Below are 12,182 nucleotides of genomic sequence, written 5' to 3'. Positions count from 1 at the left end.
AAGAGTTTGGGTTGAAGAAAGAAAAACAGTGTATATATTTTTAAAAATTTAGGAGGAGGTTCAGTCTACATGGTCAATGACCAGGTCAGCTATTATTTCAGGCAAGGAAAATCAGTTAAGACAGTTGTTGGTACCGACACAGCTTGAGCAGTAAGCAATACAAGCTTCCCTGGAATTGGATCACTTAGCTGCTTCTGGATTGGGGGTGGGGATGGTGTATGTAGCCAATCAGAATGAAAGTGAGTTGGCAAGAAACCAATAGGAATTGGGCATGGAAATGGCTTTCAGGGTGATAACAGTTGGCAGTACTGACCTTGGCAAACAGACGCAGAGCTGAGTGAGCATTGTTCTTGGTGGTTTTTGACAGCCTTCATCTGGATTTCAGTTCAGAACCGCTGAGCCTTGGAAGAAGATACCACTGGTCTTGGTAGTTTTGGAGAACTTGATTTGAGAGTGATGCTGGAGATACAGGATGTGAAGATGCCAAGGACCTAAAGACAGGTGAAGTGATTTGAAGACGTAACATTTTAACTGTCATTTCTGGCCCACCCTCTGCTTCCAACTGGAATCACTGTGCTCTACCAGGGGTAAGGATTGACTTTCTTGCTTCCAGTAGTTGAGGTATAATTGACATGTAAAATTATAAGACAGGATTGACTTTGGGGAAGTCAAGCTGGAGACAAGATGGAAAAGAGGAGGTGGTGTCTTAGTCTGCTTGGGCTGCTGTAACCAAAAAACTATAAACAGCTCTAAACATTATTGGGGATACTTCAGGAACCTCTAGGAATTTTCAGGTTAAGACTAGCCACAAGGAAAAAGAAAAGAGATTGAGTCCTTCTCAGGACCGCCATACAGGCTATGTGCCACACAAGGGAACCAGCACACGGGGGTGTGGAGGCTGACACCCAGGCTGTTGTTCACATGCCAAGCCATGTGCCCTGTGGTCAGGAGAGGGGACCTTTTCTAATTCACTCACAGATACCACATACTTTAGTTTTTTCTTTTCTTTTTTTCGGGCTATTCGTAGACCTCACCACCCCTACCTAACTGGTGTAACTCAACTTTGACCTTGTTTCCCGTTTGCCATTTTGGTTTGGGAGGGTCCTGGAGAGGAAAAGGGGCCATGGGGCTGCAGTAGGAGAAGGGAATTCCAGAATGATTTCTCAGAGCTCAGTTCATCACATGTTCAGGGAGAGCCTATTGTGTGCCATGCGCTGTCCACAGCCTTCAGAAAAATTAATATCCAGCCCTCGCCCTTGTGAAACTCGCTGTCCAGAGGGAAAGGCAAACAATTACCATATCAAACAGTGGGAAGTGCAGAAATCCACACAAGCCCTCCCCAAGGGGCATGTAGCATCTGAGAAGCACTAATACTGCTGTCTGTTTCCTGCACAAAGTCCCGGAGCACAAGCTGCAACAGGAGGTCTGAGCGAGTGCCCTGTGGTGAGAAATGAGCTGGGATCTGAGTGAGGTCCACTCCTTGGTGGAAAGAAGGGATGTGTGTGCGTGGGCTCCTGGCAAGTCTCACTTCCTCCTTTTTGCATATTACCACAGGTTGGTCTGTAGTCGTGCAAGTATCAGTAATAACTCACCTATGAATTTCTCAAGGAAGGACTGAAAAAGCAGTGGCAAAAATGAATACCACCTTCTGGGGGACAAGAAGTGGTAACACAGCAGATTTGCTCTGTGGAAGGTCGGCTGACTACACTTTCGTGCATGGGTATTTTACAATGCTTGTATGTTTCATTACTGTTTTGGGAGGTAGGTAACGGCTTTTATTTTTTATTTTTTTAAACATATATTTTTATTGATTTCAGAGAGGAAGGGAGAGGGAGAGAGAGAGAGAAACATCAATGATGAGAGAGAATCATTGATCGGCTGCCTCCTGGAGGCCCCCTACTGGGGATCGAGTCTGCAACCTGGGCATGTGCCCCTGACTAGAATCAAACCTGGGACCTTTCAGTTCACAGGCCGACGCTCTATCCACTAAGCCAAGCCAGCTAGGGCTACATGGTGGCTTTTAAATCTCATCTTTCCTCTGCCCTTTCAGCCTTTGTCAGTGCAGAAAGTAAGCACAACTACATCAAAAGAAGGGTCGCATGCACTCATAAGATGTGAATGAATGCTGTCCCTCTAGCTCCCTTTAATTATAAGTAGCATCTACACTGTGTTCCTTTAGTCAGTGACATTGGCTGAGCACAGTAGTGGGGTAGGCATAGGAGAATAAGACAGCCCTTAACCTTCAGGAGCTCTCTCCTGGGGGCAGTGGGCAAGCAGATCATTATGATGCAGTATGGTTAGTGTAATAAAAGGCATGGCCGGCCATCTCTATGCAGGAGGCCTTACACTGCCTGCCTACACCTGACCAAAATAGTTGGGATGAGGGGAGGGCAATTGGGGCAAATAGAACCTAGACATTCAGTTCACAGGAGTGGGAAGATGAACCATTCATCCCAACCCCTGCTGAGGAATTAGGAGAGGCCTCCCGAGGAAGGGCCTCTGGAACAGCGATGAGGAGTTCAGCACGTATGGTGAACGATATTCATGCACATAAAACAGCATTCAAAAGTGCAGGTGCTTGGCTCCACCATTCAATGCTAGTGATTAGAGAAGTGTCCAGTTCCCTTTAAAAATGTTTATTTGGGAAAAATGCCAGCCATTTTAAAATCCTTTCTGGATGGATGGAACTAAGAGAGCATTATGCTAAGTGAAATAAGCCAGTCGGAGAAAGATAAATATCACATGATCTCACTCATTTGTGGAATGTAATGAACAACATAAACTGATGAACAAAAATAGAACCAGAGACATAGAAGCATTGAACAGACTGTACAACTTATGAGGGAAGGCGGGGGGGGGGGGGGAGGGGGAGGAGGTTTGAGGGGGTAAGAGATCAACCAAAGGACTTGTACGCATGCATATAAGCAAAACCAATGGACACAGACAGTTGGGGGGGTGAGGGCTTGTGCTTGGGGGAGGGGATGGCAGGAGAGAGGTCAATGGGGGGAAAAAGGAGATTCATGTAATACTTTAACCAATAAAGAATTTTAAAAAATCTTTTCTGGAACTAGGAAGACTATAAAGAAGCAAACAATGAAGCAAACACACCTAAAAAACTTCCATTTTACTCATTGTATTAGGTCTTTAAGATATTCACTAAAATGCCAAAACCGGTTTGGCTCAGTGGATAGAGCATCAGCCTGCGGACTCAAGGGTCCTGGGTTCGATTCCGGTCAAGGGCATGTACCTTGGTTGCGGGCACATCCCCAGTAGGGGGTGTGCAAGAGGCAGCTGATCGATGTTTCTGACTCTCTATCCCTCTCTCTTCCTCTCTGTAAACAATCAATAAAATATATATATATATAAAAAAAGATATTCACTAATGACCCGGTTCCCTGTTGCTACCAGGAGGTCTGGTGACCATGAACTTCATTAGTTCTAGATCTTTGATGAATCCAAAAGAGATAAGTGCTCCAGCAGTAAAGGGCATTGCAGAAATAGTTCGAGGAACATACCTTTGTCTGGTCTCACAAATAAGAAGTAGCCAATACATATTTACTGATTTGGCTAGACCTGCAGTTGGATGTCAATAAATGCAGGATCTGGGATGCCAATGAATGTCGCCTGGGGCACACATTAATGGGATTATAGTCTATATATAACTTCTGGAGGCAGTGAACCTTAGAGCAGACTTTCAAGGCACGAAAATGCACATAGACAGAGTTAACAAGTATCTTTGTTACTTACCCGGTGAAGGCAGTTTTCACTGTGGTTAGAACTCAGTTTAAAAGTACTTCTGGCTTTTAGGAAAATTATAGCATCTATGCGGCTTTAGCTCAGGATGAGTAATTATTAATATATAGTGTACTGTGTAGCTATGGAGTTTGACTTTCCATAATTTCTCATCAGTAGATCCATAGGTAAGTGACACTGGGTGGGCAAATGGGAGGTTTTTGGCACTTCAGTATTTTCCAAATTCACCTGTAAGAGATACCTCATTATGTGTATCTTATATTTAAGAGGCAGCATTTGTAATGAAATGACATTCAGCCGAAACCGGTTTGACTCAGTGGATAGAGCGTCAGCCTTCAGACTGAAGGGTCCCAGGTTCGATTCCGGTCAAGGGCACGTACGTGGGATGTGGGCACATCCCCAGTAGGGGGCGTGCAGGAGGCAGCTGATCGATGTTTCTCTCTCATCGATGTTTCTGTCTCTCTCCCTTCCTCTCTGTAAAAAATCAATAAAATATATATTTTTTTAAAAAGAAAGAAATGACATTCAGAGGAAGTTTTTTTTCCCCTGTTAAATTATTTATTCATAATTATATGACAGAGTAACTTTAAACTTAAATAACTAGAGCGAGGGGATATGAAACCATTTTGAAACTATACATGATGTCTAAATAACACATACATTTATTTCTTTAGGATTTCTGAAGTCCTTTATAAAGAATTCTGAAGTCATTGTTTTGGCAGTTCTCTCACTAGCAGGATTTGTGATAGGACACCTGGCCTACAGTTTTATTCAGGTGATGTATGTACCAGAAGCTAGAGAGTAAATAAAAGAACAAGGACACAAAACAAGGTCCACTCCCACTCATCCTGAACATATGGATTTTTTTTTTTTTTATGTGAACAGCTGCTGAAAAACAATCATCTGGTAGTAACGTTTTTGAAAATGAAAAACCATTCGGTAAAGGAGACATAAATTAAAGGTGCTTAAGAAAAAGCACTGATTTGTAAGTGTGGACAATGTGATTGCATTCTTGCGTTCTTCATCGTCTTCCTTTGGAGCCCTGCCCTGGTTTCCTGCCCCTGAACATAGATTGGCTTCTTCCGGGCTGTTGTCTTCAACACCTGTGGAGACGCTGGTTATAAAAAGCAGCTTCATAGTAAAATAGAAATATACACTGAGTGGCCAGATTATTATGATCTCTGAACGCATAATAATTTGGCCACTCAATGTGTGTGTGTGTGTGTGTGTGTGTGTGTGTGTGTGTGTGTATTTTTTTTTTTAGAGGCCCGGTGCATGAATTCATGCATGGGTGGAGTGATGTATGTACCAGCCAGCCTGGCCAGGGGGAGGGGACATGGGTGATTGGCCGGCAGGCAGGCAGCTGGTCAAACTCCTGGTTGAGGGGACAGTTTTCATATTAGCCTTTTACTATATAGGCTATACACTGAGTGGCCAGATTATTGTGCGTTCAGAGATCATAATAATCTGGCCATTCAGTGTATATGACACACATCGTATATAATATAAATACACTGAAAGATTTTTAAATCCTAAGCAAATGTCTGTGCAAGGGTTTTTCCCCCCTCTTAATGCAAATTAGAATAAATATCTAATAAAAAATACTTATCTGTGAACCACCTAAAATCATGTCAGAGATCTCCAATGGTAGGGGTTTCATTTTTGAAAACACTGTTTGCTTACACAAGCAATATGCATGCAGCCCAAGCCCACACAATTCTCTGCTGAATAGGCTAACACATATAACTCAACGGGACAGTTAGATCAAGAAATCTCCCTTGGGCCCCCAGGACTGGCCTTGCAGATAATCCCTCATAAATTACAAATTGGATTATTCTAAAATGTTGATTGACAGACCTTCAACCCAATTTCTAATACTTCAAAATGGCAGCAAACTAATTTGTTTGCTTTTGTTGATTTAGGTGCACCAAATTATCTATACTCTTCTAAGAACTCCAAGTTTTTCACTTTATTGTTATGTTTCACCTTTAATTATATTTATGGCTGCCTTGGATGTGGACTTTTATATCCTCAAGAATGTGCTTTGGCAGGTAAGAACACATTTTTAAAAGAAATTATGGTTGCCCAGCCAGCGTGGCTCAGTGGTTGAGCGTTGACCTATGAACCAGGAGGTCACGGTTCAATTCCCCGTCAAGGCACATGCCCGGGTTGTGGACTCCATCCCATGTGGGGCGTGTAGGAGGCAGCCAATCAGTGATTCTCTCTCATAATTGATGTTTTTATCTCTCTCCCCCTCTCCCTTCCTCTCTGAAATCAATAAAAATATATTTTAAAAAATAAAAATAAAATAAAATTATGGTTAATTCCTATTCATGTTGACAGAGAATATGATTGTCTGTAAAGAAAGGTACTAAGTCACAAATCCCACACTTTCAGTTGTCGTGCCTTCCTCATTCTGCAGAATCAGTAATTAGAGAGAGTTAAGGGGAGGGAGAAGGGATGACTATTTGCCGAGTGACCACTGTGATTGAGGAAATACCATCTCTCTTTGACGTATAAACAGACTGCGGTTCAGAGGTCACAAACCAGGCTGATAAATGGCAGAACCTGGATTCTAATTTCACAGCTGACTTAATCTCAACTGTATCTGTAGATACAGTTTTTTGCTAAGATTGTTTTTGGGGTTTTTTTGTGCCTTCTCTTTTTTCTTAACCATACTTGCCAGACTAATTTAGTTTTCCTTTCAAAGAACATTTTATTTTCTTTGGTTTGGTTTTGATCCCCTCCCCTAACATCTTGAGTTAGTTGTTTGATTTTTAGCTTATTTTTTGTACTTTGTACATTTAAGGTTTTAAATTTTCCTGTAACTACTCTTTTAGTGTAATCCTACATGATTTGATGATTAGTGTTTTTATTATCATACAAATCCTACCTAAGTTTATTATACTTTTTCCTTAACCTGTTAATCATTTTGAAATTACTTAAAAATTTCCAAATATGGCTTTTTATTATTATTTCTTTCCCCACAGTACAACCAGAGAATGTGCTTTGTATATCAACTCTTGTAATTTGTGGAGCTTTGCTTTGCGGCCTAGTATGTGATCAGTTTTCCAAATGTTCTGTGTTTGTTTTCCAAAAATGTATATTCTCTAATTGTTGAGTACAGGGCCTGAATTTTTTCAGTAGATTGTTTTCTTACTTATGAAGTTTGGTATGGTAATAGAATATCACTCAGCAACAACAAAGAACAACAACTGACAGGAACAACATGGAAAAATTTCAAATGCTAGAGAAAAAAACCCAGACTCAAAGGCCACATGTTGTACAATTCCATTCATACGCCTTCCTTCTAGTAACGGCAAAACTATAAGTGTGGAGGCCGAAACTGGTTTGGCTCAGTGGATAGAGCGTCAGCCTGCAGACTGAAAGGTCCTGGGTTTGATTCTAGTCAAGGGCATGTACCTTGGTTGTGGGCACATCCCCAGTGTGGGGTGTGCAAGAGGCAGCTGATCGATGTTTCTCTCTCATCCATGTTTCTAACTCTCTATCCCTCTCCCTTCCTCTCTGTAAAAAAAATCAATAAAATATATATATTTTTAAAAAAAAAAAATAAAAATAAAAAAACTATAGGTGTGGAGAACAGATCATTGGTTTCTAGGGACTAGGAATGAGGGAAGAAATTGACTACAAAGCAGCATGGGACGTGGATCTGGTTTATTTTTAAAAAGATTTTAAAAAATTGATTGTAGAGAGAGGAAGAGGGAGAGAGAGAGAAACATTAATCGGTTGCCTCTTGCACATGCTCCGACTGGGGACCAAACCTGCAACCTAGGTATGTGCCTTGACCGGGAACTGAACCCGCCACCTTTTCAAGGTGCACAGGACGATGCTCCAACCAATTGTGCCACCTGGCCCGGGCTCTGCTTTGTTTTTAACTGAGGTCATGGCTAAATGACTGTATGCATTTGTCAAAACTCATGTAACAGTACTCCCAAAAGAATGAATTGTACTGTTTTTGAATTAAAGATAAAATTTAAAAAATCAAAGGAAACAGATTTGGCTTTATTTCTCCCATATAGTTTTGGACTCTGTAGTTAGCATGCTTCCCCTTTGCTTTTTCTCACGCTTTCTTCTCTTCTCAATCAAGTTGATTCACTTTTCTTTATATATTTTTTGTCTCTTCTATTTCCCTTCTACTTCTATCTCTGAGGCAGCCACTGCCGATTGCCTATTTGATATGCATTATCCCTTTCCCCTCACTAACAGGAACTTACTATTGTTTGTTTGGTATGGTGTTAGAAGCTGCCCATTGCCTTCACTAGCAGAGAGGTGTGGACAAGGAGTTCGGAAGGCTGGTCAACCTTGAGGCTTGGCAAGGGTCAGAGCCATACACCCACTGTCTGGTTGAGACAAAGGGAGCTGAAGCAACTTCCACCTTAAAAGCAACTTCCACCTTATGTAAATCCTTAGGATAAGATAGTTTGCCTGTTACTGGAATTGCCTGCCAAAGGGCTATGGGTGGATCCTAAACCTGAATAAAAGGGATCGAAAGGCCAGAGCAAAGCAGAGTCCTCTCTTGGGCTTCCGCCTGGCCCCCACTTCCCAAATTAGTTATTTTCTTGTCTAGTCTCTTTCATTTGCGTGTGGCCTCCTCCAGAGCCCGAACCCTGAACCTGAACGCTGAACCACGCGGGACGTGGGGGGTACACTCGCAGTATGGTAGTGGTCCCACTGTAAAATACCACGTTATCTAACATCTCTGATATATGTGGTAGCCTAGAAAACTCTGGCCATTGAAATGTACTATACAGAAGTTTGTTAAATAAGGTTTCTTTAGAATGCTCTTAATCAGGGCCCCCAGTCAGCTGGCATGTACTTTTGCCCTTTGCTGTCCTTCTCTTTCTACCTGGAGCCCAGCAGATGGCGACACTGAGGAAACCAGGAAATGTTTTACAAAGCCATGGGAGAAGTTTGCATTCTATTTTAAGATCATCATTTTGATCTTGAGAACTCTTGAGCTGGAAGAACAACAAGAAATCTTGGGGAATCGGTCTTTTAACAATAAGATAGAATCTCACTTGTTTGGAAGGGATGGTTTCTTTGTGGGAGGTAAACTAGAATACCTTTTGAAGTGATCTTCCAGAGGAATTGTATAAAATACTAGTGGCCTGGTGCACAAATTCGTGAATGAATGGGATCCCTTGGCCTGGCTGGTGATTGGGACCAATTGGGGCTGTCTTGCCCTGTCCCAACTAATGAAGGCTGGCCAGCCGGGGAGGGACTGCAGGAGGGCTCCAGGGTGTGTCTGGCCCTCTTGTCCAGTCCCAATTGGCCGGACCCCAGCAGCAAACTAACCTACCCATCAGAGCATCTGCCCCTGATGGTCAGTGCACGTCAGAGCAACTGGTTGAGCTGTCCACTGAATGGTCAACTGATCAGTCGGACACTTAGCGCTTTTCTTATATAGGATGTAACCAGCCCTAGCCAGTTTTCTCAATGGTTAGAGTGTTGGCCCGTGGACTGAGGGGCTGGGCATTTGATTCCAGTCAAAGGCATGTGCCCTGGTTGCAGGTTCGATCCCCAGCCCCGGTCAGGGTGTGTGCAGGAGGTAGCCGGTAGATATGTCTCTCTCATGTCAATGTCTCTCTCTCTGTCTCTCTGTGTCTCTCCTGCTCCCTTCCACTCTCTCTAGAAATCAATGGAAAAAATATCATCTGGTGAGGATTAACAATAACAACAAAAATATGTAACCAAGATCTGATTCTTATGTAAGAACATGAAGTCATGCCATTTTTAGATGTTGAAACTAATACTGTGTAATGAATTGGTTCCACAGGTCTTATTAACTGGATTCATTAGCTTCTCTACGGCATTCATCATAGTTGGATACGTGGTTATAAAATTCAGTAAGGCTGAGTGGGATCTGCAATGCTGCCTGCTCTTCAGCATGACCCTTGGCATCATAGATCCTATTCACTCTGTGAATACACTGAAAACAATCGGTATGTTGGATGTGTTACTCTCTGATATCTTGAAGATATGATGACAAATTATCTGCTTCTGATTATATTTTTCTTGACAAATTGTGCACCCAGCGGAGTAGATGTTTGTGCTGCTATTCTTGGAGATGGGGCCTTGATTGACTTGAAGGGCACAATGCAAATAAGGCCACTCAGGATCCGGGTTAAATAACACCAATTCTAATCTCAAAGGATTTTTTTTTTTTTCAAAAAGAAGGTGATAAAAATTAGCATTCTTATTCCATTCCACTGAATTCTAAGCTATAGAGACTGTGCTTTACTCCAATGAAACGTTTTCAAGGCCTCACTACCTCTTGTTGGAACTCCATTTTGGATGAGCTAGCCTTGGGCAGGTGGTTGTGGTTGATTTAAAGGAAATGGGATAAGAGTATAGTCTGGTAACTATGTTATTCAATACAAGCATTCCATCTTATCTTATTTGGTAAAAGATGATTTCATGCTGAAATATCCTCCTTTTGTCACATTTTATTAACTCAGCAATACAAACATGAAGTGGTTAGATGCTATGTTTCTGGTTTTGGACTCAGAAATATGTCCCTAACCAATTTTCAGGTATTGGTTCTATTTTGTGGAAATATATTGCCTAATGATTGGAGTGGGAGGCCTCCAAGCTTTCTAGCAAGTGATATTCCCATTTTTACACCCATTTATCCCTACAGTTGGGAAAACATAGGAGGTTTTAAGACATTTGTGATGGTAATAATCTAAATTCTCAAAGAATCTGGTCCTGTCCTTTTTTCTTTCTCTTTATTTTCTAAGTACAACTTTTTTCTATCTTTCCTTCATCTGTCCTTCTCTTTTAGTCGTTGGTATTTCCCCCTTGTTTTACTCACCTCCTTCTCCCTTTTATGTAGTCTCTTTACTCTAAGTGGCTATAATAAACTATATACTCTAATTAGTTAATGCAGCTTCCATATTAAGAATTGTTTTCAGCAAAGGAGTAGAACAGAAGGCCTTCTATTTCTTGAAAAGAAAACTAGCAAAGGTATTTGGCTCTTAGTTGGTATTTTCTTTGTGTCAAAAATGCTCAGGTGGTACATGGGTTCTGGATCCAAGAACCTTTTTTCCTAGTAAGACAAATTTGCCTATTCTGGCCATTTCATATAAATCAAACTGTACAATGTGTGATTTTTGTGTCTGGCTTCTTTCCCTTAATGTAATGTTTATAAGGTTCATCCATAACTGTAACATGTATCAGTCAGAACTTCATTCCTTTTGGTGGCTGAATGATATTCCATTGTAGGGAGAGACCACAGATGTTTATCCACTCATCAGCTGATGGACTGTGGGTTGTTTCACCTTTTTTATTATTATGAGTAATGCTGCTGTGAACATTCATGTACAGATTTTTGTGTGGACACATGCTTTCAATTCTCTTCGATGCACGCATAAGAGTGTAATAGCTGGGTTGCATTTTATACTTATTTCTAAGACGTGATTCTTTTGAGTCTAATTATTCATGTTTACTCCAGCCAAATGTAGTCTCCTGAGAAGTGTCTTGTCTCAGTCTGAAGCTCAAACCTGGCTTGAGTCCATGGACACTTCAAGGAGCGCCATGGCTGTGTCCCTTTGCCATTAGAGATAGAGAAGGCACAGTGGAGGAATTAAAACCTGGTGACTGCGACCTATCCCAGGCATGGCTGCCTTCTTTTGTTTCTAGCATATTCTTTCTCTTCTGTCTTTTTGTTTCCTATGCAAGAGCATCATTTTCATGTACCATATTTCCTTTTCCAGGCATTTCCAAAATGTATACTGATATCATCCGAGGAGAATCCATGATCATCTGTGGCGTCACAAGCATTTTTTTTGGAATTCTTCGGAACAACTTAGTTCACACGTTCGTGTTTAGGGGTAGGAACATTTTTTTTTGTCTGTATATTTTCTTAAAATTGTGCTTACTGGGTGCATTTCAGTTCATACTGAAATTAAAACACATTTGAGATGTCTTTACCTCTTTTTCTTTTTCTAAATATGTTTTATTGATTTTTAACAGAGAGGAAGGGAGAGGGATAGAGAGTTAGAAACATCGATCAGCTGCCTCCTGCACACTCCCTAGGGGGTATGTGCCTGCAACCAAGGTACTTGCCCTTGGCCAGAATCAAACCTGGGACCCTTGAGTCCACAGGCCGACGCTCTATCCACTGAGCCAAACCAGTTAGGGCTTTACCTCTTTTTCTATACTTACTCTTGGACCAATTAAAACAGCATATCAGGCAACAAGAAAATAACTACAGGCCATCCAGGTCTTTTCTTGGACACTAAGGGGGAAAGAATATTAAATTCTTTCATCTCCCTCAATATGCATGTGCACATGTACGTGTGCGGGTGCACACCCACACACAAACACACACATTTTCCCAACTGGCTCAGATTTCCTTCTTTCCTGGATCAACCTGGATCCCAGAGGCTGGATGTGAAGACCTGGCG

General features: G+C 41.7%; 1 protein-coding gene across 1 annotated transcript in view; it reads left to right on the top strand.

The window, feature by feature from the left end:
* Positions 1-1,601: 1,601 nt before the first annotated feature.
* Positions 1,602-12,182, top strand: part of SLC9C2 (solute carrier family 9 member C2 (putative)) — a gene marked incomplete at its 5' end in the record, with an annotated part of 49,115 nt that continues 38,534 nt past the window's right edge. The window contains 5 exons of the mRNA XM_054712258.1: positions 1,602-1,761; positions 4,428-4,528; positions 5,676-5,804; positions 9,551-9,716; positions 11,490-11,606. Of these exons, the coding sequence (XP_054568233.1) occupies positions 1,602-1,761; positions 4,428-4,528; positions 5,676-5,804; positions 9,551-9,716; positions 11,490-11,606 (673 nt within the window). The remainder of the gene's footprint in view (positions 1,762-4,427; positions 4,529-5,675; positions 5,805-9,550; positions 9,717-11,489; positions 11,607-12,182) is intronic.

Source organism: Eptesicus fuscus, chromosome 22, assembly GCF_027574615.1.
Source record: "Eptesicus fuscus isolate TK198812 chromosome 22, DD_ASM_mEF_20220401, whole genome shotgun sequence".
Taxonomy (NCBI): Eukaryota; Metazoa; Chordata; class Mammalia; order Chiroptera; family Vespertilionidae; genus Eptesicus; species Eptesicus fuscus.
The sequence above is the reverse complement of the archived record's forward strand: the minus strand, read 5'-3'. Positions and strand labels throughout refer to the sequence as shown.